The sequence below is a fragment of the Phyllostomus discolor genome, chromosome 3 (assembly GCF_004126475.2).
Source record: "Phyllostomus discolor isolate MPI-MPIP mPhyDis1 chromosome 3, mPhyDis1.pri.v3, whole genome shotgun sequence".
NCBI lineage: Eukaryota > Metazoa > Chordata > Mammalia > Chiroptera > Phyllostomidae > Phyllostomus > Phyllostomus discolor.
Window position 1 is genome coordinate 93,164,208 of NC_040905.2, and position 25,618 is coordinate 93,189,825.

The 25,618-nt window shown below is 57.2% G+C and overlaps 1 protein-coding gene across 17 annotated transcripts in view; it reads left to right on the top strand.

The window, feature by feature from the left end:
• Positions 1–7,954: 7,954 nt before the first annotated feature.
• ELN (elastin) overlaps positions 7,955–25,618 on the top strand; it is a 31,625-nt gene continuing 13,961 nt past the window's right edge. For 7 of the 17 annotated variants that reach the window (XM_036020827.1, XM_036020816.1, XM_036020822.1 and 4 more), the window contains exons 1-15: positions 7,958–8,297; positions 14,178–14,369; positions 15,871–15,903; positions 18,042–18,071; positions 19,386–19,421; positions 19,920–20,015; positions 20,258–20,320; positions 20,403–20,462; positions 21,151–21,198; positions 22,155–22,226; positions 22,554–22,583; positions 23,066–23,137; positions 23,726–23,767; positions 24,167–24,226; positions 24,502–24,552. In XM_036020827.1, coding sequence (XP_035876720.1) covers positions 8,216–8,297; positions 14,178–14,369; positions 15,871–15,903; positions 18,042–18,071; positions 19,386–19,421; positions 19,920–20,015; positions 20,258–20,320; positions 20,403–20,462; positions 21,151–21,198; positions 22,155–22,226; positions 22,554–22,583; positions 23,066–23,137; positions 23,726–23,767; positions 24,167–24,226; positions 24,502–24,552 — 967 coding nt within the window. In that variant the 5' untranslated portion in view covers positions 7,958–8,215. Of the gene's footprint in view, positions 8,298–14,177; positions 14,370–15,870; positions 15,904–18,041; positions 18,072–19,385; positions 19,422–19,919; positions 20,016–20,257; positions 20,321–20,402; positions 20,463–21,150; positions 21,199–22,154; positions 22,227–22,553; positions 22,584–23,065; positions 23,138–23,725; positions 23,768–24,166; positions 24,227–24,501; positions 24,553–25,618 lie in introns of all 17 variants that reach the window. The other 10 variants (XM_036020829.1, XM_036020830.1, XM_036020831.1 and 7 more) reach the window with 3 other exon arrangements.

Below are 25,618 nucleotides of genomic sequence, written 5' to 3' on the forward strand. Positions count from 1 at the left end.
GAAGGGCCACCTAGCCCAGTGGTTTTCAAACTGCTGTGCATGGGGAGCTGCACAAATGCTAACACCAGGACCCTGCCCCAGAGGTTTAGTCTGGGCCACGGCCCCGGCAGTGGAACTGATGCAGCAGAGCCCCAGGGGTTCCGATGCGTGGCCAGGGGCCAGAGCCACGGCTCCAGTCTGCACCTCCCTGTTCGGAGGCAGCTCCAGGCCCGGAGGATGGGAGAAGCTACCCAGCATCATGCAGCGGCTGGGGCAGGTCAGGGAGTGGGACCGTAGTCTCCTGAGGACCCTGGCTTCCCCACAGAGCGGTAGTTTTCTGATTTTTTTTCAAGCCCCAGAAGCCTGTCTTCAAATGAAATGTCACTCAGAGCCCTAGCATCTCGTATAAACCACACAAAAACCGGGAGCCCACCCAGCAGCCCCACCTCTGTCCTGAGGAACATGCCCTGAAACCCCTGATCTCTCCCAGGATGTCCTCTCAGGGAGCTCCGGAGCGCCCGAAGCGCTTTGGGGTTAGGAGCAAGCACACCGCCCCCCCCCTCAGAACAGTGATGACCGGAACTTGGGTGCCAGCACCCATCTCTTATCTGCTTGGCAGGAGTACGACCTGTGGCCAACCCAAGACAGGGGTCGGGGGGGTCGTAGCATGTAGCAAAGGAGTCTCCCTCCCCCTAATTCGTTTGTTCGCCTGTACACTGACCCGGCCACGCTGTGGTGCTCACTGCCGAGCGGCCTCCTGTCCACAAGCAGGGCAGCAGCCTGATGCAAAAGGCAAAAACAACCTGGAAACAGTCGCCGCAACAGTGTCTCTCGGATTTTCTGGCCATGCCATGCAGAAAAAAATATTCATCACAATCCAGTGCTCATATGCAAATACATGTAACTCAGACAAAAGGTTCAAGACACAGACTGATTTGGTCACCTGTATTACATGTGCATTTATTTTATTCTATTCCCGCATTTTTAAATGCTGTTCCTTACCCACTAAATCAATGGCACACCCCACCAATAGGTCATGTCCTGTAATTTGAAAACTATTGGAGGCATGGGAAAGGCTGAGCGGGAAGGGCCAACGTCTTCCCCGAGTCAGTGACTGGCGGGCTCAGAGCCGGTGGGGACAGCTGGGATCTGGGCTTTTGGGAGCTTGGAGAGGAGCAGACAGCCTGTGGGTGGTCTGACGGGCAAGGCCAGCCTCAGTCAGAGCTGCCCTCAGCTTTCCTCCTCCTGCCAACACCACCCATCACATCTTCCTTTGAGAGAAGGGAACAGGATTCAGCTCTGGCATCATCTCCTCCAGGAAGTCTTCCTGATTGCCCCCCCCTTTCCCAAAACTGCAGGTGCTGATGTCCTGTCTGTACCCTCTTCTAAAGCCTGGAGCCTAGCCAGACTAGGCAGCTCAGAAATGTGGAGAGCAGAATAAATGAGGGAGTAGATAACCCAGGCCCAGTGGGAGCCCCTGGCCCAGCCTTGCCTGCCTCCCACCCTGTATCCTGGCAGTTACCCTGCCCGCCCTGTGGGACCCGCCCGGCGCCACAGGAATCAGGCCAGCTGAGGGTTCCGGGCATGGGTGGAGGGGTCTGTCCAGGGCAGGGAGTGACCAAACGTGGTGTAGGGATGAAGACTGGCAGAATACTGGAGGAAGAGAGCTCCCTGCCCAGCAGTGTTCCCATTTCAGGCTCTTGGAAGGGCTCCTGGGCACGGCGGGCTGGGGGAAGGGAGGTGATAATGGAGAGCAGGAGGGAACATTGCTGAGAACAGGGCAGAGAGAGTGTGGGCCAGGGTGGGGCGGGGGTGGGGGTTGGGGGAGCTTGGACAGCTCTGCCCATCAGGCCCCTGAGCCAGCACAGAAACCCCTGGGACGCTCAGCACTGAAGAAAAGGCCCCGCTCCCCAGGTGCTGAGTGTGCCCAAAGCTGGGGCTGCTGCCCCATCGGAGAGCAGTGTGGTCAGCAGGGTGAAACACCCCAGAAGCCCCAGCTCCAGACCACGGTGCCTTGGGGTGACCCCGGGCCAGTTGTGTGTTTTCACAAGACTCTGTTTCCTCACCTGGGGAGCAGGGCGGTTTATTAAGTCATGAACCCCTGTGTGTGTCCATCCTGCATCCTGCCCCTCCACAGCACACCAGGCTGCAAGCCAAAGCAGTTTGAAGCCTTTTTTAATTTGAGAAACTATCCTAAAGGGACAGAAGACTCAGGGGAAAGATGTGGCACCCGGCGGAGTGGGTCCCATGAGCGGGGGTCCCATGATCGGGTCACTCCTTGCAAGCGTCCCCAGGACCAGCCCAGGGCCAGGCTCCCTGGCCTCTGCACATTCTTGGGGCTCACAAAGGCACAGAGGCTCCAATAAGGGGATCATCAAAGCGAGGGCCCCCGCCTCCAGGCCCCATGCTCTTGACGCCTGGATTTCGGTCAGGGGTGGCGACAGAGACCCAGTAACTGGGGTGGGATTTACTGCTGTCCATGTGACGGGGGCTCCGAGCGAAGATTAAATAGATCTAAAGGAGATACCAAGAGTGCTCTTTCTGGCGGCCAGAGTTTGTAGACAGGGCTCCCAACCCTGTGTTTATAAACTGGGATAATAATATCTGTGATCGCAAAGAGCGATGTGCTTTGTAAACTGTCAAGTGTCAAAGGAGAGGCGTGTTCTGGACTCCTCATCCCAAGTCCCCTGGGGAGGGGCGCTCGAGCACCCGGCTCACAATGTTCCCCCCAGACCGCAGCAGACCGGCGATGTGGGAACAGCACGGGGCAGAACGACCGGTCCAGGACACCCACCCCCCACCCGGGCCTGCACCCGCCAAGGACCCAGACTGACAAATGACTCAGACATGCAAACACCCGGCCTGAGCAGAGGCCGCATCAGAGATGCAGCTCAGGAGCTGGGGTGCCCGGGGGGCGGGGGGGGGTGGGCGGTAGTGGGGCTGGTGGTGCTTGTGGGAAGGGCTTCCTCCCCCTCCGCCCGCCCCCAGCCTCAATTGTTTGCTCCAGTTGCCTGTGATGATGTCATGGACCTCATCCCATGTTTGAGCACTTGCTGTGTACCAGGCTTATTAAGACATGAGCCTTCGATCTTGAAGGCCTGTGCAAACCCCTGTCTCCGTAGGAGGAAACAGGGGCTTCCCTGTGTTCATTACTGTTTATACCACCATTGTCAGGTATGACTAAGTGATCTGCTAATTATGCTAACCATTGTTAATCCCCATCGTCACCACTGGCCCCCTCTGCATCCCCCCCCCACCCCTCCTCTGCTCCCGCACCCCGGGCCTGGGGGTTGCAGAAGCAGCCTGTACTGGAAGCCCAGCGCCCCACCCCAACTTCTAAACCCCTCTCCGAGCACAGCCTCTTCTCCCCTCAGGCCACTCCTGCATGATGAAGTGAGACCCAACCAGGGGCCCAGACCAGCAGCGTCCCTGCAGACCCTTTACCTCCAGTGAAGCCTGCCACCTGTCCTGCAGCAGGTCCCTTCCTTCCCCGGCTTCTTGCTCTCAGAGAGGTCCCTGGCCACGTCTGGGACGAGATGAGCTGCAGAGGGCCTTTCCGTGTCCTCGCCGAAGTGCTGGCCCTGGGTTGTGGCTGCCTGGTGCCCTTCAGGAGGCAGCGCCCTCTCTGGCTCGGTCACCAGCTTGAGGGCAGGGCCTCTCCCCCGGGCTGCGTGTCGTGGCTGCGCCCAGGCCGCTCCCTGCCAGCCCTGCAGGATGCCCCTCCTTCCCCGGTCCTCTCCCTCACCCTCGTGGGCCGCTTACCTGCTAACTTTGAGCAGCAGGAGCCACCGCTTGGTGTCCCCTCCTCGCCTGTCCTAAGTCAGATTCGTCCTCCCTCATCGGTCCCCCTCATGGTCTCAACCTGTGCTGTCCCCTCTGGTGGCCCCTGGACACATATGACTTCTGAGCACTTGAAATATGACTAGTCCAAATTGAGATGTGTTCTAAGTATAACTTACATACCAGTTTTAAGACTTAGTACCAAAAAAAGAATGCAAAAAATCTCATTAATAATTTTTAAGTATTTTTATTGATTATACTATTACAATTTTCCCAATTTTCTCCTTTTTTCCCCTCTCCACCCTGACCCCCCAACCTTCCAGCATTCTCCCCCTCCTCAGTTCATGTCCATGGGCTGTACATAAAAGTTCTCTGAATTCTCTGTTCCCTATACCGTTCTTAACCTCTCCCCGTCTATTTTATGCCTACCAATTACACTTCTTATTCCCTGTACATTTCCCCCCATTCCTCCCTACCCCCTCCCCACTGAAAACCCTCCATGTGATTCTCTTCCTGTTCTCTTCCTGTTCTGGTTGTTTGCTTAGTTTTCGCCCCCTCACAACTGAACAGGTGGCCCAAGACAAAGAAATAGGCCCAAATGAAAGAACACAGCAAAACTTCAGGAAGAGAGCTAAGCGACAAGGAGATAGCCAACCTATCTGATGGAGAATTTAAAGCCCTGGTCATCAAAATGCTCACAGAACTGATTGAGCTTGGTCATTAATAATTTTAACTTTAATTATAGGTTCAAGTGATAATACTTTAGATGTATTGGGTTAAATAAAGCATATTACTAAAATTAATTTTACTTACTCTTTCTTTATGTTATATGGCTACAAGACTTTCGATTAGAGGAGGAGGAGGTTCTGGCCCCTCCCTAATGCCTGCAGCTGGGTCTAAGGGATGAGGGTGGGCGGGCTGAGGGGAGGTGTGAAGGGATCCTTTACCTTTCTGCTGCTTCTCTCCTGGAATATCTGCACTTGAACCCAACCAGCATGCATTTCAGTCCCAAACCTCACCTGGGTCCATATGAGAAAGTCATGTTCCTCCTTCGCTCACACACAGGCATCCATGACTGACGGCAGAGATTTCTGCACTTGGAGGGAGCACAGCAGGGCCCTGGGTCCGGCTGACACTGAGCTCTTCCCAGGCAGCGCGTGCTGGTCTCTCGCTGGCCCAAGGTGCCATGCAGACAGGGCATCCTGCACTCAGTAGGTGAGAGGACCATGTGCAGACAAGGGAGAAAACAAAATTTGCGCCCCCAGGGTCCTGGAGTCCTACCCCTTTCTTCTGGAGAGCACACATTTGCTTATTACCTGACACTCTCAGACAATGGAGGAAACAGAAATGGTCCATCCTTCAGCTGGCTTCACTGATGGCCAGGCCAGTAGGGACAAGATAAAGCCACAAGCTCCACCTATGGGGGCCGGCACTGAGGATCCTCAGGGAAATCCTGGGGGCAAGGATGCCGAGAGCACAGATCTGCAGGGAGGGAGTTTCTGAGCAAAGCAATGACATGTTCAGAGTTGAGTGGAAGCTGGAGGCTCTGTTCTCCCCAGACGGGTGCACCTGGAGGGGCTGAGGACAGAGATGGCCTGTCAGGGACTCACCGGGATGCCCAGCAGGTGAGGCTTGTCAATGATAATGGTGAAGCCAGGCTCACACAGCATTCGATGAGCCCTCTGTGGAAAGTTCTACATTGATACCTTGTGTACAGCTATGCAGGGAGGTGGCACAGAACAGCTGAGGACTGTTGGATTTCCTAAATGTATGAGTGAGTGAACAAATGAAAGTTGGTTGACAACTCTAACCCCTAGTCCTTACATTATGTGTTGAATGCATTGGACTAAATTGCCCTGGATAATCAGTTCACTGGGCTGGAGGCTGAACCTGGGCCCCCTTTGGAGGGGCACAGAGCCTTGTTGGATGCGAGTTAATGGAGCTCCTGCGATGAGCACGGAATGCTAAGAAGAGGGAGGGACACAGGTAAGGGGCAAGATGCAGGGCCCTGGTTTTGCAGAAAGAGGCCTGGCCTGTCAGCCTCAAGTCTATCCCTGCAAGCGCCCCTCCACACCTCTCCCGAATCCCCCCACAGCAAGCCCTCTCCAGCTGGCTACAGCCTCTGTCCCGGTCCTGGAATTAATAAAGACTGAGCAGACTGCGGTTTGCAAGTCTGAAAGCCGGTTCCTGCCCACGTCATTGCCCTGAGACGAGTGGGGCCCAGCTCCTCCCCAGCACCCCATCCTCCCCGCTTCCTGGGAGGAGGCAGGCATACAGATGTGCCCCTGGGTCTCCCCTCCCCACCAGCAGGCACATCCAGGCACTGAGCCCCAGACCCTGACCCGGAGCAGCCTCTACCTCCCCAACAAGGGCTAGCTCCGGCTCTCAATCTCCATCAGCTACCCCCAAAACACCCCGGGATGTAAGGGCCTCACACTTTCTGTGCAAACAGCTATAAGGCAATTCCTCTGGCATGCCCACCCCTTCCAGACCCCTGGAGCGCCCACCACCTGAGAGCAGGAAGGGGAAGGGGTGGCCCAGGGTGACAAGGTGGCCTGGGAGGGAGCCCGGCCCCAAAGCTACTGTACAAACAGGAGTGGTGCTTGCAGAGCTCGTGGTAGTGACTGCGGCATCACAGCCCATACCAGCACCCAGTGAGTACAGAGCATTTTGGATCGAGCAGGCGCAGTACAGAAACGTACAATCACGTGTTATTTATGTTTGCAATAACCCTCCAAGGGAGGGATAGTAATCACCATTTGACAGATGAGGAAACTGAAGCTCTACAAAGAGGTGATCCCACTAGAAAGTGCTAGAGCCAGAACCGAGGCCCAGTCCTGGGTCCCCGAGCCCATTGGCATCTTGGCCGCCCTTGGTGGCCCTCCAGATGGCCACGATGCTCCTGGCCAGAGGAGGGGGTCATTTAATTCCTTCCCTTGATGCTGTGGCTGTGTCCTCCCCTCATTCTCCTCCTGGGTGAGGAAGGAGGGGAGAAGCTCTCAGATCTTGTGGCTTCAACTTTCCCCCTCCCAGGCTGTGATGAGGGCAAGTACCACTTTCCCCCTCCTACCCTGTGGGCCCCAAATTGCTTCCCTCCCCCCAACCCCCAAATCCCCAGGGTCCTCATCCTGCCTGGTTAGACGAGTATAACCCCGGTCCTTCTGGAAATGCTGGTCCCAGCTGTTTCAGCACAGGGCCGCCCCCTTCTGGCCACCCGAGGAATGTCAGCCCTGAGCAGTCAGGGGCTGGGAAAGAACCAGCAGTCTAGGAGTTCCTGTGTCGGTCCGGGTGCTAGCAGTGCTCAGTGTTGGGACAGATGGGGGCCTAGTGGTAAAGGGAGACCGGGTCACCTATCAGTCTTGGTGGGCTCCCCAAGCCCCTGTTCTCCCATGGGCACCTTGGGGGTTCAGCCTGATCTTTGCCAGACACTGTGGCCTGCACAGACCAGCATGTGGAACTGTGACTTTGATCCATGTAAGGGGAACCCTGTGGTGTGTCAGGGTCTCCCACATGTCCCCCAGATGCCCCAGGAAACAACATCAACATGGTCTCAACTCCCAGGCCATTCCCCTGTGCAGCCCCTCCCCCTCTGCAGCCAGGGACCACAGACCTGACAGAAGCCCCCACCCACCCAGGCTTCAGGTGGCAGGCTATGACCTTAGCTCCTGCAGAATGGGACCAGGTATTGTGTCAGGGTCCCCCTTCCAGCTCTCAGATGCCTCAGGGGATAACAGCAATGTAATTTTACCTTCCAGGCCATTCTGCCTGTAGCAACCTCAACCTCCATAGGCACTGGCCCTGGGCCGGAGCCCCCAGACCTGCCCAACACCCCACTCCCCTAGCTTTGAGCAGGGCCTGTCTCGGGCCAGGCCTGGGGGTGTTGGGGAAGTCTGGAGGGCCAGGGTGGGGGCAGAGGCGCGGGACAGCTGGCCTGTGTCCCCACACTGGGCCCGGGGCCCAGCCGGAGGGGCGGGGGCCTGGCCACTTGGGCCTTGGCTGGGGCTGGATTTTTGGCCGGGCTGCAGGGCCCTCCCTCCTGCTTCCTCTCCCGAGGGCTGTCCTGGCAGAGGCCCCCCTCACACTTTCTGGCGGGAACAGGGCCAGCAGTGAGAGAACAGCCACAGAGGGAAAGCGAGAGAGAGAGAGATGAGGGGAAACTGTGTGTGTGTGTGTGTGTGTGTGTGTGTGTGTGTGTGGACGCGCACGCGTGAGCGAGTGTGTGTTTTAAGGAAAAGAGCCCACAGTCCAGTCCACTCAGACCCAGCCTAGGAGGCTTGTGAGCCGGCCTTTCGTAATTGCCCCCCTCCCCACGGCCCCCTCCCCCCAGCCTCCCCCTTCTCAGGCCCTCCTGCCCGCCCTCTCTCCCTCCCTTCTTCCCTCGCAGCCGAGGAGGCAGCAATTACGCTTTGGGGATAAAACGAGGCGCGGAGAGCAGGCTGGGGCATTTCTCCCTGAGATGGCGGGTCCGACAGCTGCAGCCCTGCGGCCCGGAGTCCTCCTGCTCCTGCTGTCCATCATCCACCCCTCGCAGCCTGGAGGTAGGCCTCACCCTGTTCCCGGAGCTGCCCGCAGATCCTCCATCCTCCCGGCCAGGTGTCTGGGCTAATGGATGAGAGGGTGCCCTTCGCCCCCGGCATCCTCCAGGGGTTCCCAGGCAGGAGCCTGGCAGTCACTAGATCCTTATAGCCTCCCCTCCCCAGACCTAGCCCATTCTGAGGTGGAACCTGTCACATAGATACCCCATGATGTGGGATGGTCCCAACAGGGACCGGGTTCTGCTGCCCTGAGGGGACTGAGGGGCTCCTGCTCTGTCTCTGCGCTGTCAGGGCACTCTCCCGGCGGGGGTGTTGGATGGACAAGGCGCCGGCAGTTTGAGTACCTGTGGACCCAACCCAGTGAGCACGTGTGCTCTGCAGGCAGGAGACCTGAGCTAGCGGCCAGCCAAAGTGAGCTCTGTGACTTCAGCAGGTTCCTTGTCCCCTGGGAAGTCAGGAACCCCTCTGAGGAAGGTCAGAGTTAGTTGATTATGGGGTTGCCGGTTGGAAAGCTGCTTCTGTGGTCTGTCCCTGGTGAAAAGGGCTGGGACTTCTGAGTGTGTGAAGTGTGTGCACACATGCATAAACACGCAAACAGAAATGAGTGTGTTGCATGCTATTGCACAGGTGTGCATGGCTGTATATGCCCAAAGACATCACCAAATAGTGGAGGAGGTTTCTGGGATAAATAGTGGAGGAGGTTTCTGGGATAAGGCTCATTCCTGGACAGGTATATGTATATGTGTGTACACGTGTGTGTACTGGTGTGTTTGGGGGAGGAGGTTGTAGGGTATGTAAAGTTGACATTCACAAAAGTCTGCCACCTGACAGACGTGTACACAGGGGAGATCTGGTGTCCAGGTGTGTCCTTAGGTGTGGGTGGTCTCTGCACATGATGGTGCACGTGCAAGTGCGTGTGTAGCAGTTGTCGTGTGGAATACAAGTGAGGACGGGGAAGCTGGGTAAGGTGTCTACCTCCTGGAAGAGGCAGTGTGGCTGATGACAGAGGCTGGAGTGGACCTTGGGGCAGTCCTGGACCATCTAGAGTGTGTCCTGCCCCAGGTCCCAAGGGTCTCCCCATGGGGAGGCTACACACTTTGGGGACCCCTGGGAGGGCCACACCAGGGACCCCTCTAGGTGTTCCTGGCCATGGGCAGATGGGGGTGAAGGCCCAGGAGCCATGTGCAGGGGGGGGGCCCGGGGTGGGGTCTGGTGCCTGTGACAGTCCTCCTTGCCATGAGAATGCAACCTCAGTGGGGACCACCACAAGAGGCACATGAGGCAGGGGAGCAGGGCCGGGCAGGAGGGCAGCAGCGGGGGGCCGGGCAGGAGCAGCAGCTGTTTCCGTGAGATTGCCTGTCTGGACCGGGCTGCTGGGAATAGGGGCTTCCTGCACAGAGGTCATCAGCTCCCAGCCTGACCGGCACTACGGGGTGTGTGCGCCATCAGATGGGGCCTGGGGGTGGGAAGCGAGACAGCCCAGAGGACCAGCACCCCACTGTCTGAGTGCAGCAGCTCTGGACCTGCCTGAACCTCCCCCTCCAAGGCGTGGCCCGGAACACCTGCCTGCCTGCTCAGAGCCCCCACCTGGAGCATGGCAGTTAAGCCCCACAAGAGCCCTGACAGTGAAGAATTACCAGCTTCACGTCACAATGGGGAAACTGAGGCACAGACTGGCTACAGCAGCCCCAGGAGCTTCAGTACCAGCCAGCTCTCTGCCCTGGGCCAGAAGATGAGGGGGTGGGAGCCAGGTGCTGGGCAACATCGGGGGAGGTTCAGGCCTAGGGCTGAGTCTTCTGGGACGGGACAGAAGGCAGCCTCTCCTTGTCCCCTCAGTGACACTGGGAAATGCTCCACTGGCCTTGGTCTTCCCTTGCAAACGTAAATCACAGCTCTGTCGCAGGTGGCAGAATGAATCCTGGGTCTAAATAAGAGGTGAATGACTGATGAGGTCCTTAGGGGTTTGTGCCCAGAGCCTACCAAAGTCTAGAGAGGTCAAGGAGTGGGCGGGGCTGAGGCACACATGCACACACAGAGCTACATGACTGGCTGTCCTGGGGAGCCCGGCGGCCCCCTACCCCAAGAGGGTGTCACCCTCATAGGCTCCCCAGCTCCAAAGAGCCACATTACCAGTGGAGGCAAGAAAGGGGCTCCCCGGGATGACTGTGTAATGGAAAAGGTTGTCTAGACCCAGTTCGAATGAGTCAAAAGTAGCTTTGAGGACCGTGTGTCCCAGACTCCCATACCATTGAGGGAGGGAGGGAGGAAGGGAGGGAGGGAGGGAGACAGAGAGAGAGAGAAACTAAATTAGGCATCTCCCGTCCCCCAGAAATATTATCAGGGTTTTTTTAATGTATTCTTGAACTGAGGATGATTTGGAAGATGAGGTGGGACCCTGACAGAGCTGCCCAAGGGACACCAATGACCAATGAGCCTCCAGAGCTGAGGACCTCTGGCTTAGGGGTTGATCTGCTCTCTGTGTCCATGAGGTCAACGCAGGAGGGCAGACGTGCCTTGCGGGCAACAGGGACTAGAGTCCGTCACTGGGAGGACAAATTGTTTTTGAAAAGCCCTTGGCAGCCTTTCTCCAAACAAGCAGCAAACAGCTTCGTGTGGTCTTATCTGCTCCCCAGGCGGGCCCTTTGGACTCGGGCTTGGCAAAAACCCCTACCAAAGGACCGCTTGCCCACTGCTTGCTCCCAAACAGCCTTCTCCCAGATCTTTGAACTTGGAGCCCAGGCCCCAGGCAGAAGGCCCTGCGTGTGACTGGGTTCAGCTATGAGTCCCAGGCCAGGCACTTAATTTCACTGGCTCTTGGTATCCCTGGCTGGAAAATGGGGAGAAACATCGCTGCCCTACTATCTCCTAGGGCTGGTGGGAGGCTCCAGCGATGCAACATCTGTCAAAACTGTATCAAATAAGAGAACTGTGGGAATGTGGATTCTTAAAATGATGTATCTTCTTATTTAGCATTTGCTAACTTGGACTGGTCGACCTTTGTAATTAGTGCACATTTACAAGCTTTCATTTCCCTTTTGCCCTGTTGCGTCTAGTGGGGAACAGAGTGCAGTGATGGAGGAAGCAGACAGGACTGGTGCAGGGGTGCCCGGAGGCGTTCCAGAAACCCCAGGAAGGCTTCACAAGGAAGCAGAAGTGACGTCTGAGTTAGACCTTTAAAGAAAGGTCAATGTTTGAAGGGCTCTTATTGAATGACAGGTGAGACTCAGTCTATGAGGCTCCAGGAGGCAGAACTAGAAAGACAGAGGGGCAGAGTCTCTCCTGACAGGAGGAAGGCCTCTCCGCAAGCAGAGCAGACAGCATCAGGAAGTGGTGATTTTCCCATCACTGGAGGCGTGCAAGCAGGAACACCAGGGGATGTTTGCAGAAAGAGGTTTCAGCCCAGGCCAGAAGACTGTTATGATCTCTGAGAGTCTAGGATCATGATTCCAAGACGCAAGAGACAAGTTCACCCTGGACTAGCCGGTGAAATAAGCCAAACCCACATAAAACAAGACAAGCGTGCAGCAGGCCAACCGTTCCGGGCCAGCTAAACAGTGAGAATCACAGGCTCGGAAAAGGCAGGAGGGAGAATCTGAGCTCAGTCCTGATGGAAGGGTAGGACTTGGAGAGAGGAGAAGGCATTCCTGGCAGGAGGACCTGCTCAGGCCAAGGAGTGAAGACGAGCTGCTGCAGCGTGAGAAGTGACCGCTGCCTTTTCGTAGGCCCTCGACCGGCCACTGCGCATCATCTCCTCGCCTCCCCTGCTTCTGAAGAGAGGAGGCCGGGCAGGGACCCTTCACACCCACTAAGTCTTCTCTACTTCCTCAGTGCCAGATGGGGATCAAAACCCGTGGTTCCTTAGGCTGTCATGGTTCAGGCATGGAGTTTGGCACATGCCGTTGGGATTTGAATTGTGGGGGTGGGGAGGGGGGAGAGGAGATGGGTAGGCGCTGCGGAGAAAGGAAGCAGAGGAGGAGCTGCCAGGCCTGGGAGGGGCTGGGTCATAAGCAGGTGTGGGACAGTGGAACCCCAAAAGAGGAAGTGGGGGTTCGGCCAGGCCCGAGTGCTAGACCAGGCTAAGCGGGGAGACCCCTAGGCTGCTTGGGGATAGAACAGGTCGGCCCCAGACCCGCAGGCAGCGTCTTTGCTTCCCCTCCACCTGGTGCGCCCATTGTCTATTGAGCACCCACTGGACACCCCGCCCCAGGCTGTGTGCTGTGCCAGGACGTGGATACAAAGACATCTTTGGATAAAAGGACTTTTTTTTTTTTTGAGAAATTAACTGTCTGCCAGGTCCAGGGTAGGACAGGTCTCCCTTAACTGGACCATTTGACAACTCGCAGCAACTTTGCATGGCAGTGGCTGTTGGCCCCACATTGCTGAAAAGGAAACTGAGGCTCAAAGGGGTTAAGTGACTGGCCCAAGGTCACACTGATGGTAGGAAGTGGCACAGCCAGGAGTAGAGGCGGATGGGTCTGTCCCGAGCCTCTTGCTCCACCCCCCAACACTGCTCCCGCAATTGGCACCGGACCTGGAGAGGAGGGGGCAAGGCCGAGGCAGAGAAAGGCCCGGAGCGCACCCGGGAAAGGACAGAAGAGACAGTGCTGGGAGCTGGAGGCCAGAGCCAGGGAAGGCGAAGGCATCAAAGGCTCGATGCGGGCCATGTGTGTGCTTGGCAGCGGATGACAGGGCTGCAGCACTCACTCCCAGCGGGCCCGCCCTCCTGGGGCCACCACGTCGAGCCCTGAGGCTTTGACCAGATTTCTTGCACACTCTGGGCCTGGAGTGCAGTTCCTGGGGGACCGCAGGCCCTGGGGGCGGGTGGTGGCGCCAGGACATTGGCACGGGGTGGCTGTGACAGCTTGGCATCCCCTGTTCTGCTGGCCTGTGTCTGGGGCTGACAGGGCCCTGGGGCCAACAGACCAGCTGTGTAGCATCGCCAGGGCACAGAGGCCAGATGTCTGTCCCTGAGGCTTCTGGATACACCACAGAGCTGACCTACACTGTCCCCCAGCCGGGCCCGTGCCCTTTTCAGCAGGGTGGTGCTGGGGCTTGGGCTGGGGCATCGGCAAGGTGGCTTGTCAAGGTCGGGGCCACTCTGAGGCGGTGGAGTTAGGGCCTCGTCTGCAGCAGGGTCATCTGTTGCCACAACCAGGCCAGAGGCTGGGGCCTGGCCTCACAGCATTCCCCAGCGAGAGCTTCACTGCTCTGTGGGGACTGAACTCGTGATCTTGGCTGCGCAGACAGTCCCTGGCCTGGCCAGTGAATTAGCTTTTCCTTAGGAAACTATTCACTTTGCTCATTCATGGTGTCCCCCTCTGGGGCCCGGCGCCTCCTAAGACAGCCTTATGTCAGGCAGCCAGAACCCCACCCATCCACTGTTGCCCAGTGGCTGAGGACGCTGACCTCACGCCGTCCTATCAGTGTGGGAATGGCTGCATTTTTACTGGCAGTGGCAGCATTTCCTTACCGCTCACTTACAGCCCGGCCTGCTCTCCCACAGCCCTGGCCCCTGCCCATGCTGCTCAGGGCTGGAGAGAGTTGGCTGCCCAGTGAAAGGCGCTCAAACCCAGCCTCACTCCAGGGCCTCTCCAGGGAGAGAATTCTCTGGGTTTGAATCTAGGCTCCATCTCTTCCCAGCTGTGTGGCCCCACACATGTCCCTTAACTTCTCTGAGCCTGATTTCACATCTGTTGAGATGAAGATAGTAATCCCAGCTCTTCTCACCTCACAGGGTCACTTTACAGAGCATGAATAAAAAAATGCTTTGAAAACAAAAATTGCTTTGTGGACATGCAATATTATTATCATAGTCATCATCATTATTGTTACCATGTTTTTATTAGTTCTGGCTAACACGGAACTCTACCTACTTCCTTTCAGGGGTCCCGGGGGCTGTTCCTGGAGCCATCCCTGGAGCCATCCCTGGAGCCATCCCTGGAGCCATCCCTGGAGTAGTTCCTGGAGGCATTCCTGGAGTTCCTGGAGCCATTCCCGGAGTAGTTCCTGGAGGCCTTCCCGGAGGAATTCCTGGAGCCATTCCCGGAGTGGTTCCTGGAGGAGCCTACTACCCAGGTAATGTATAAAGAACTTCCACATACCCCGGTGAGGCAGACTGTGAGTCCCTTCCTGAGAGGCGCACGTTTTGACACTACTGAAGGGGAGAATGTTGTCATGCCCACCACAGAGGACCCACAGGTCACTCCTACCTAGAAAGTAGGCAGTTTACATGGCACTGTGTCACACCTGTTAAGAGCATAAATCTTATGAAAGATGAGACAGTGCTTTTGAGGCTACAGGGAAGTGGGTGTCTTCTCGCATTCCTGCCATTCACGGTCCTCAGACCATTGACCTCACTCTTGGAAATCCATTGAAAGGGAATCATTGACAAGGCGAGAAGAGGAAGGACCTGCAGCAAGGTTCACGGGAGTGGCATTTGTGAAACGTGAAATGAGGACCCACCTGACTGGAGGACGTGATGCAGAAAAACTCTGAAACATTACCCCGTTACTAAGAAGTATGAGTAGGTTATCTGTTGTGCAATGTGGTGACGTGCTTTCCAAGTAAACACAATATAAAAGCAACAGCCATGTGCAGATGGAGACTGGGAACCCCCACCCTCCCCAGAAGAAAACGGGCAGAATGTTGGAGCAGCGCCATCAGAGGGCCATATTTCCTTGAATTCAGGGGGATGAAGCATAAGGCTTTATTTAATACAGATTAAAAAGTCAAGGTAATATTTTCAATCCAGAGCTGACACGGAAGGGAGGGCAGCTCCCAGCACACTCTCAGGCACACACACTGGCACCGGACGATTGGCCCAATGAGACAGATGAGGAAACAGAGGCTCGCAAAGTCCAGGCTTGCCCGAGGTCGTGCAGCTAGGCAGCGATGGATCTGACCGTGGGTTGATGGGTGGCTTTCTGGCAGGGGCACTGTTGTTTCTCTTCTGTGTGTGTGTGTGTGTGTGTGTGTCTGTGTGTGTGTATAGTGTGTGTGTGTGTGTGTGTGTATCCCACAGGGACTGGCCTCAGAGGCCTGGGAGGAGGAGGTGAGCTCAGAAGCCAGATGTGGCTCCACACTGAGGGGCACTTGGTGTCACCCTGGCTCACACAGGTCCTCGAACCTCAGAACCCCAAAAGGCCCCGGCATCAAGGGCCCCCTTGTTTCATCGGCTGAGTGTCTGATGGAGAGAGACTTGTCTGAGCACTGAAACCCACCAGCCTTTTGAGCACCCCCCCACCAGGCTTCTTCCCTGGTGGCCCCTGCCTTTTTTCACATTTCCTTCGATCCTCCACGACATTCCTGAAACGCTGGCTGAGCGGGTATTATTGTCCCCTTCAGAGGCTGAGAAACTGAGTCTGAGAGAGTAAACACCACAGATCAGGGCTGCAGCTGGGCTTCCCACCAGGCGTCTAGACACTGGGCTCCCAGCAGCTCCCTGTGCGAAGGGAGGGCTGTCCCTGAGGGCCCTTTTAGGACTTGGAGAGTAAGAGCCCACAATGCCCTTGCTTTACCCTGGGGGGATACATTGTGAGACAGGTGGGCCATTCACTACCATCTCTTTCCTCTGCAGCTCTGGGGCCTGGAGGCAAACCACCCAAGCCAGGTAAGACTGGAGGTCTTTGGGCACTGAGAGCAGACCAAGGGCCAGGGGAGGGGAGGGGAGGGGAGGGGAGGACACACAGAGCTGTTGACCTATCAGTGGAGCCTTCAGGCAAAAGGCAGGAGGGAAGTGGTGGGCAGTTCCAGTCCCCCAGGTATGAGCAGTCTCAGGCTGGGCGGAAGGGCTCCGGGGACAGGAAGCTGGCAGCAGCTTGTGTGAGGAGTGTCCAGCATTTATTCTATAAGCGCCAATGTGCCGAGCTGCCCTGTCCCTTCCGCACAGGGTCTCAGAAACAGCCTAGTGATCAGGACAAAGGTAAGGGTTGAGGTTCCAGTGGCCCCAAGCCTATGCATGTCACTCTGAGGCTCGGACACAGGTGGTAGGCTCCAGACTCCACCTGGATGGTCCCCTGACTCCAGACCAAGCCCTCTCTAACCCCATGCCAAGATCCTCAATATCCCTGACCTTGCTGACAATGTGAGCCCTTATCCTGATCCCTCGCTGAACCCTGACTCCAGACCAAGCCCTAAACTTAACCCAGGTTGGACCCAGGCCCTGGCCCCAAACAGGCACCCCTCTTGATCCTGGGCCCTTTCTGGCTGTGTCTAGACCATGGAGTTTTCCGGGCAGGAGATGTGACTGGATTGTCCTGGCCTTGCCAAATAGGCCACCAGGGTCCACCACCAATTCGAAAGAACACCCCCAGGAAAGACAGGGCGTGTCCCTCCCGGGAAGCACTGGCAGATAAGGAGCAGGTGGAGGAAATGGTGTCTCTGTCCAGACCGATGACCCCATTGGTGTGAGATGCTCCGCGTGTGGCCTTGGCACTCCCCACCGTGCTCTGTGTCTCCCGGCTCTGAAGGAGGCTCTAGGACAATTTGCAAGTCCAACAGCTCTTATGAAATCCCGCTGTGCGATGATCCAATTGCAGATGAATCTGCAAGACCCAGATTCCCCTTCCCTGCAAGCCCATCTGGGTTTTGAAATGCCAGCGCTAGGGCCAGGCTAGAGAGAGGCCGAAGGGCAGGAAGCTAAGGCTCAGGGCTTCCTGGGGTCTGAGGTTCTGCAAGGCCGGAGCCCTGGGATTCACTGCCGTTCCTGCCAGAACCTGTATTCCGCCTCTTTGGAGGGACCTTCCCAGGGTCTTTGATGGTAGAAAGAATGGAGGGAAGGACTAGGTAAGCCGAGGTGTAGAAGTAGGCCTGTGCTTAGCCAAGAAGACCCAAAATGTGGAGGCTGTGACTGCAAAGCTAGAGGGGAGATTGGCTGGTTCCATTGGCAGCAGGTGACACATGTCATGCTGTGATTAAACACAGGAGGGAGAACTGCAAGAACTGCACAGAGTCCCATGATAGCTGGTTGCTAAAGTGAAGCTTTTAGTAACGATTTAGTTTAGACTTCCAAAAGAATTTTCAGCTCAGGGTGAAGAAGGAGACCAAGATAAATAAATAAATACATACATAAATAACAGTCAGGGCATCTCCTTCTGATGAGAGCGCTGGATCTCACAGACTCTCTGTGGTCATCTTTTAGCCTCAGGGCTCTGGACTACAAAGGCCTGGACAAAGCCACAGTCCCCCTCCCTCCCCCAGGCAGCTCCCCGCATCCGGGCCACGGGGATGTCCGGGCCTGCCCAGGCAAGACGGAACGGGGCATAGGCCGTGTGTGTCGTGCTTTGGAACAATTAATCCCTCGGCAAGCAGTGGGTGGGTGGCCTGGCAGCTGCTCCCTCTGGGCCTCGGCGGCTGGCCGGCCTGGGCTCTCTGCGGGGGACCAGGCAGCTGGGATCCAGCGACACCCACACCCCTCAGCACTAGCTGGAGGCCAGCCACCTATGTGAGAGGACCAGAAGGAGCAGGGCACACCTACTGGGCACCCTGGCGTATTCCCCACACTAGGTGCTTTCTGCTCATGATCTCATGGGTCCCAGGAAGGTCAGAGACACAAGGGCCATCTCATAGGCAGGGGAACAGCCTCAGAAAGGTGAAGTGATTTGCTCCTGCATGCCACAAAGTCAGTAGCGGCAGCAGGATTTGAGTCCAAAGCTCTCTGATTCCAGAGAGGGAGAGAGGGTTGGGCTGGCCAGGCCCCTCGGCTCCCAGCTGTGGTCAGCATCTCACCCCTCCTCCCCTCATTTCCAGAGGCTGGACTCCTTGGGCCATTTGGGCCAGGTAAGTCCAAAGGAAGGAGGGCAAACAGCAGTGGAGCAGGTCATGCTGGAAGGCAGTGTTGGGACCAGACTGCTAGAGGGAGTGTGGGAAAAGGACAGGCGGCTGCAGAGAGGTTGCCTGTTCCCACCCCCCACTACCCCAGCCTTTCTCACTTCTAGTTCAGTTCCCATCTTCCCTTCCCAGCCCCGCTGTGGTCAGGAAGGCCCGAACAGGCAGGTCCCCTGCCCTGTTGGAGCTCAGGAAACAGGCCTGGCTGGAAGGAAGCCCCTGAGAGAGCTGGGGAGGGGCAGGGCCTATAAGTCTGGGAAGTGAACTCCACCAGCCCCAGGCCGGGCCTGCCTCACACCCTGCATGCCTGGAAGGCAGACTAGGCAGGGTTAGAGACCCATCTTTCAGAGGGGCTGGCTGAGTTTCAGATGGGGCCAACTCAAACAAGTAGGAAATGAGTGGGGGGAAGGGAGACCACACCCAGCGAAAGCCAGGTAGACCCTCGGGGCTTGGCAGTCGGTTTCCAGCGAGGGCTTCCCTGGGCTCAGCACCCTGGCAGCCAGGACTGGTGCTTGCAGGAGAGATCCTCACATAATTGGAAACAACCCCGGCTCGCTTGTGAACTCCAACCTGATTGCCCATCAGTCCTGGCCAAAGTCATGGAATGTGTCCTGGAGGGGGAGAGGGAGCGATTGGGCCCAGATGTGGGAAGAGAGAGCCAGAGGGACCCGTTTGACTTTTTATAAACATTTTAGCATCTGTATGAAATAGAGGAGGCTCCTAGACTGCAGGCATGCTGGACAGACAGATAGACAGATGGTGGAGGACAGAAGGGTCTCCAGATGAAAGGAGGAAGAGTGTGCTGAGCCAAGTGACTCCTGACAGGAAGTAAAAGAGAGGTCTGGGGAAGGGGCTGGTGTGGGAGCAAGACAGGGCCCGGCCTCAGGGAGGGCGTGCCGGCAGACTCGACTCAGCTTCTGCCCTCACAGAAAGCCCTGCTGAGTCCCGCATTAGCTGGCAGTCCTTGTAGGAGAAGCAAGGCCTGGCCTGGGTACATTATGGGGCATGTGGGGTGGGAAGTCAGTGCAATTACATCTACATAGCACATAGCAGCTAGTTGCTAAATGGCAGCTGCTGTTTTATCAGGATCAGCCTCTGAGAACCAAAGGCTCCAGTCCGGCTTAGGGTCATGAGTGGCTGCGCACTGACCAGAGTGCTGCTTGGTTCCTGCCTGCCCTCCACAAGATCCTTCGTACCCAGGATCCAGGAATGATGCCCACCCACCAGTCTCTCTTCTCACCTGGCTTTGTCTCCTTCTCCCTACAGGTGTTGGAGGACTTGCAGGAGGTATCCCTGGAGCAGGTTAGTGTTAACACCCAAATAAGATGCCCATCTAGGGGCCAGAGACAAGCCCAGGGCACCTGCTTAGTATGTGGGCCAGGCCAGTCCTGGGCATGCACGTGGGCGTGATGCTGGGATCACTGGCCCAGAGTAGCTGCCCGAACACAAGGAAGTCACTTCCGCTGCGTCCTGAGTGCTATTATGATGCAGTGCTAAGAACTGAATGGAAGCGGCTGCAGAGGTCAAGGGAGCCCAGAGGAGTGGCTCTACTCAGCAGGGCTTCAGGAAGGCTTCTTGGAGGAGGGCCTGGGGAAGTTTGACCCCAAAAGATCCCTGCAGTTTTGTCAGGCTGAGCACAGCCGTCTGGCGCACACTGCTCTCTGACACCAAACCCAGTCCTGAGAGCAAAGGCTGCTGCTTGGCATGGAAGTCCTGCAGAGAGCAGAAGATCCACCTCAAATGTGCTTCCTGGGCAGAGCTGGGTGGGCTCAGGAGCTCACCCCATCCTCCCCTCCGCAGGGCTTGGGGCCTTTCCCGCAGGCACCTTCCCGGGGGGTCTAGTGCCTGGTGGAGCGGCTGGCGCTGCTGCGGCCTATAAAGCTGCTGCCAAGGCTGGTGAGTGTGACTCTTTGGGACATGCTATAAGACCCTGTCATCTCTGTGGGCTCTGCACTTTGCAAAAAATATTTCCTGGGGAGCAGGCAGGTGGGATCCTCATCTCCAATCCGCTGGGGCTCAGGGAAGCAGCCAGTCTCCAAGTGAGGTGGTAGCAAGCTCAGATATCAACACTGGGCTCTCCGCGGGCACTCATGTCCCTCCTGCATGACTCCTCACCTCTCCCACCCCTGGCTCTGTAGGTGCTGGGCTTGGTGGTGTTGGCGGCGTTGGAGGTCTCTTAAATGGCTTAGGAGTGTCTACAGGTATGCTGGCTAGCCCTAGGTTGCCCAGGTGAAGGCTGAAGACCTGGTGACACCCACTCTGATGCTGTCCCTTCCATGCCAGGTGGAGTAGTGGCTCCTGGAGCAGGAGTTGGAGCTGGAGTAAAGCCTGGGAAAGTGCCGGGTCAGTGTGGAGTCCCTGGGGCTGGACACAGGGCCAGGGAGGCATTGAGGCTCCTATTCTTTCCTGGGTGGGAAAGGCGGAGCCTGGCTGCAGCAGGGCAGGGAAGACAGCCAGGCCCAAAGTGTGGAGCCTTGTTCGGAATCAGGGAGAGGGGCCCCAGCCTACATTCTGGGCCCTTCTGCCAGGCTCTTGGAACAGAAAGAGACCTCAGAGACAGGCTCTGTGGCCAACATTCAGGTGGCAGACAGGGACACAGGCTCAGAATGGAGAGTCAGTGCAGAGGGCCCTTGGTGGTCACAGGAAAGCCAGGGTGGCCCGAGGTGCCTTGACTCCCCATCTGGTGCTCATTCCTCTGTACCAAGCCCTTGACAAAGTGACTTCAGGTTAAACAAAAGCCTGCCTGAGTCCACACAGCAGGAGGGAACATCTGGAAGCTGTTAGCCCAGAGGTGGGCTGGGCTGGCCATGGTAAACATGCTCCAGGAGACAAGATAAATGAATGCACAGAAGGGTCAGCAGATGACTTTGAAACTCCCGTGATGAAGGCCACCACACGTGTTCCTGGCTGCCCCTGCCGGAACTGGGGCGGCTGGTTCGTGAGCCCTGGAGCCACCGAAGGAAGGGCCAGGGAAGTGTGGGTTCCTGGAGGCTGGGTTTCTGCTCATGGCTCCTCCCTCTTTTGGCCACAGGTGTGGGGCTACCAGGTGTATTCCCAGGTGGAGTGCTCCCAGGCGCAGGTAAAGTTGAAGAGGAGAAAAGTACCCTATTTCAAGGAGACCATCTTCTGGTAGCCTCCTGGGGGCCGCTCACCCCGCTGCAAGTCGAGGCCACCAGAAGCCTTGGGTTCCTAAACATCAAAGTTCAGGCTTAGATGACACAGGGCCCCTGTCATCTTTCCCCAGGAAAGCCAGTCAGCTCCCCCTTGTCCCACCCAAGCCCTGACCCCAGGCCCAGACCCAGATCATCAGTACAGCCTGAGGTGGGCCCCCGAGGACACACCAAGTCCCCGGTGTAGCCAGCTAATTCCCAAAAGCCATGAGTCACCAGGGAGCCCGCCCAGAGCATCTGCCCTGCAGGAGACCCTCGGAGTTGCCCTCTCACCCTCCTCTCCCTGCCAGGGTCTGGCCACCCCACCCGACATGTGACCTCCTGAATTCCCCCAAAAGCCCAGACTTAGGCTGTTCTGCAAGATTTGCTGACAATGTCTCTCCCTCTGTCCCTCTGGCTGGGGTGGCCCAGTCCCAAGGGAGACAGGAGAGGTGGGAGCGCCAGACACTGGCAAATGCAGAGTTTCCGGCCACAGCAAATGGCTGTGTGTGTTCGGTTGTGACTGTCTGCCAAGCAAGGGCCCCAAAAGGGAGCAGGCTCCCACCTCGAGCCAGCTTTCACTGTCTGTCCTCTCTGGTAAGGGTGGACAGGGGGCTGGAAATTCATTCCAGCTTAGAGACAAGGCCACCTGAGGAACAAGATCACATGGCTAGGAAATGGGATTAAAATTCAGTTCTTCTGTCAGACAAGGAAGAAAAGTCACCACTAGACAGGCCCCGCCTCACATGAGCCATGTCTGTCACTGACAGTCATTGCAGAAGGAGGTCAACTGTGTGACCCAAGGGGTGGTGAGGGTACCAGGCTGGTGGGCCTTTGAGGCCTGCCTTCCCACCCTCACTGCCAGACACTCCCTTTCCCCTTTCAGGAGGTCGGTTCCCAGGTGTGGGTGTGCTCCCTGGGGTTCCCACCGGAGCAGGAGTCAAGCCCAAGGCCCCAGGTATGTGAACAGTGGGCTGGGGACCTGGGGTGGAAATCTGCACCCACTCGCAGGACCCTACACGAAGCAGTGGAGCTGGGCCCTGGGCTCAGTGCCCCGTGGGTGGGAACCCCTTGTGCCCCAGCCCTGGTGCATCTGACAGAGGTGGACAGAACACCTCTCAGAAACCCCAAGTGGACGTGAGGGCAGCATAAGCCAAGAGATCTGGGCAGAACTGACCACTACTTGGGCCAGCCCACCTCTCTGTGCTGCCTGGTGCCAGCCATTGGTGCCTCTACCCTGTGCCCCTGGTGGAAGGGCTACAGTGACATCTCCTCGTCATTGCAGGTGGAGCCGGAGCTTTTGCTGGAATCCCAGGTGAGGCAAGGCAAGAATCCCCAGTGAGTGGGCAGGCTAGCAGGGTGGCCACCCAGGCATGGGCTCTTGCCTTGGGAGGGGCTGAGCATTCAGAATCCCATCAGGCCTGTCCAGTTTCCCTCATGCCTACTGCTCCAGGCCTTGGATTGGCTGCAGCACAAAGTGGCACCCATCACAGGTCTGCTTCCGCAGTCCCAGCTCCTCACAAGTAGCAGCCCACACGAGCCCAGAAAACCTGCTGGTCTGTGCCAAATGCTGCGGAGGGGAGCGGATTCTGCAGCTTTCTGTAGGAAATGGCCTCGCACTGGCAGGGCTCAGCTGACGGGTGACAGGAAGGCAGGAACACCCTCTGGCAGGATGGTTTCTGGATGTAGTGGGAGCTCATGCTGTCTGAGCGGAAAGTGGAGAGTGAGGCTGGGGGCTCAGCAGAAGCTGCTGGCCCAAGTTGCTAGGACCTGATTTTGCTCCTCTTGTTCCCACAGGAGTTGGGCCGTTTGGGGGCCAGCAGCCTGGTGTCCCACTGGGATACCCCATCAAGGCACCCAAGCTGCCAGGTAAGTCAGAAGGAGGACTCAAGGGGCACTACTCACCGGGTCTCACTGCTGAGAGAGCAACTTGCAGGGGACACTGTTTGGGCTACCAGTGTCTCTTGCAGGGGGCGTCAGGAAACCTGGGTACTGAACCTCACTTTTGATCGTCAGCAGAGGAAAACCTGGGGCAGCCAGGAATCCTGCAGGGGCTGGTCTCACTCACGTGCATACCTGCACACACAGACGCACAAGCACAGAGACCCACAGCCTTGACAGGAAACCAACTTGTGTTGATGGGAAGAAACACTGTTCACTGGAAAGACGCCTCTGACATCCACACCCCTCCATCAGCTCACATGATGGGATGTTTCTTGTTGGGGAGGGGAGTAAGGAAGCTATTCAGACGCTAGCGGCCTGGCAGGGTGCCCCATCTCCCTCTCCCACCCAGGGCCTCTGCTCTCTCTCGAGTCTCTGTGAGTTGCTCATGACCCTCGGGAGGGTCTCAGGCCTCTGCAACTGTGGGACTAGATCTGTCCGCCAAGGCAGTGGGAGCCCAGCAAGGCATGGGGCTGCTGTGTGGCAGAGCCTGAGCCCACCCTACTCTCTCCTCAGGTGGCTACGGACTACCCTACAGCACTGGGAAACTGCCCTATGGTGAGTACGGCCCTGTTAGACCAGCTCTTTCCAGATGCAGGGTCCTGGCAAGGAAGCTGCAGCCCCAGCCCTGAGCTAGGAGAGCACCAGCTGGGGCCAGGGGGTGGGAAGGGAATTCCCTAAGGAAGGAATGTGGAACTTGGACTCAGACAGCTTAGTTCTCAGTCCTGGCCCTCACACTTATCACCAGGCCTTGGGAGAACCAGCTTCCTCTATGAGCCTCGGTGTCCTAGTCTGTACCATGGGAGTAGCCATCCCTCACACACATTTGAATTTGTCTTAACCCTGACTTGCGGGGGACAGGGTAGAGACTCTGGCAGCCCAGCCCTGCAGGGCATGGCAGGGGGGCAGCTGCGGTGAGATCTGCATGGATGCCCAGCGAGCCTCTCTGTTTTACAGGCTATGGGCCTGGAGGAGCTGCTGGTGCAGCGGCCAAGGCTGGGTACCCAACGGGGACAGGTAAGGAAAGCCTCACCCCACTGCCAGCCAAAGGGGCCGTGATCACCCAGGCTCCAGAGCTCCGGAGCGGACCAGGGTCTCTCCAGAAATCAGGCCAGCTCACCCTGCATTCAGACCCCAGTCTTCCTGGGGAAAGATCCTGGGTGGGGCTCTCTCAGTCTCTGCTGCCTACAAAGCCCCCCAACCTACACCCACCGGTTCTCTCAGGGCTGGAACAGGAGGCCTGTGGAGATTCAGGGGCACAGTTTTCAGCCTCTGTCTTTCTCCTCCCCCAGGGGTTGGCCCCCAGGCTGCAGCAGCAGCAGCAGCTAAAGCAGCAAAGTTTGGTGAGTACTTCTGGAGTCCCTCACCGCTAGCCCCTAGCCCCCAGCCTCTCCATCCCTGTCACCACTGAGAGCCTGCCTCACAGCAAACGAAACAAGGCAGCTCCTCCCCAACCTACCCCATTCCCCCAGCTTTTCCAACAGCACCCATTCCTCCCTCCTTCCCTCCACCCTTTCATTTACTCTTCCCCATCCCTCTCTCCATCATCCACCCATCCATCCACCCATTCCTCTCTCCATCCCTTTATTCACCCTCCATCCCTCCATCCTTTCATCCCTTCCTTCCTCCCTCCCTCCATTTTACAGACCAGGGACAGGTGAGAGCTTTGCTGGAGACAGTAGGCACTGGTGTGGGAGTCAAGGAGAGGGGATATTGTTTCTACCGGGAAAAGAAAACCAGGAAGGCTTCTCAGAGAAAATGATACTGACTGACTGAGGCCTTAAGATATAGGTGGAGTTTGTCACGTGGTTAAAACAGGAAGAAGGAGCCCTTGCAGAGGGAATGGGTACTACAGTGGTTAGAGAGATTATTTTAAGTGGGACCTATATGAGTATTTTAAAAATTTAATAGTTTAGTACCAATTTAGTGTGTACTATAAAATGTTTAACTAGCTCCTCAGGCTCATGATGGCTTGGCTGGCAGACACGGCATGGCCTTCCCTGTACCCATGAGGTGAGCAGAGTGGGCATCTGCCCCCCTGCCCCCGGTAGTCCCAGTTCCGAGTCAGATCACTGGGGCTGATGTCCTCGCCTTCACCCCCAGGGCCAGGGGAGCCCTTCTGTAGCTGTGGTGGGACAGAAAACATCTGCCCACCGGCCGAGGGGATGAGAATGTGGGGGGAAGGACGAGGCTGGAGGCCTGCCCCAGGGAGGCCCCACGGACCCTCCCTCCAGGCCCCTAAGGGTGGAATGTGGGAGCAGGAGAGCGGGGCGGCAAGGGGCTGCCAGACCCAGGCGGCCAGGCACTTGGATTACAACTTGGCCGAGTCTTCGGAACACAGGGAGAGGAAGCCTTGAACATTCCTACAGGGGCCCCTCTGGCCCGGGGAGCGGCCGCTTGTGGTTTCTC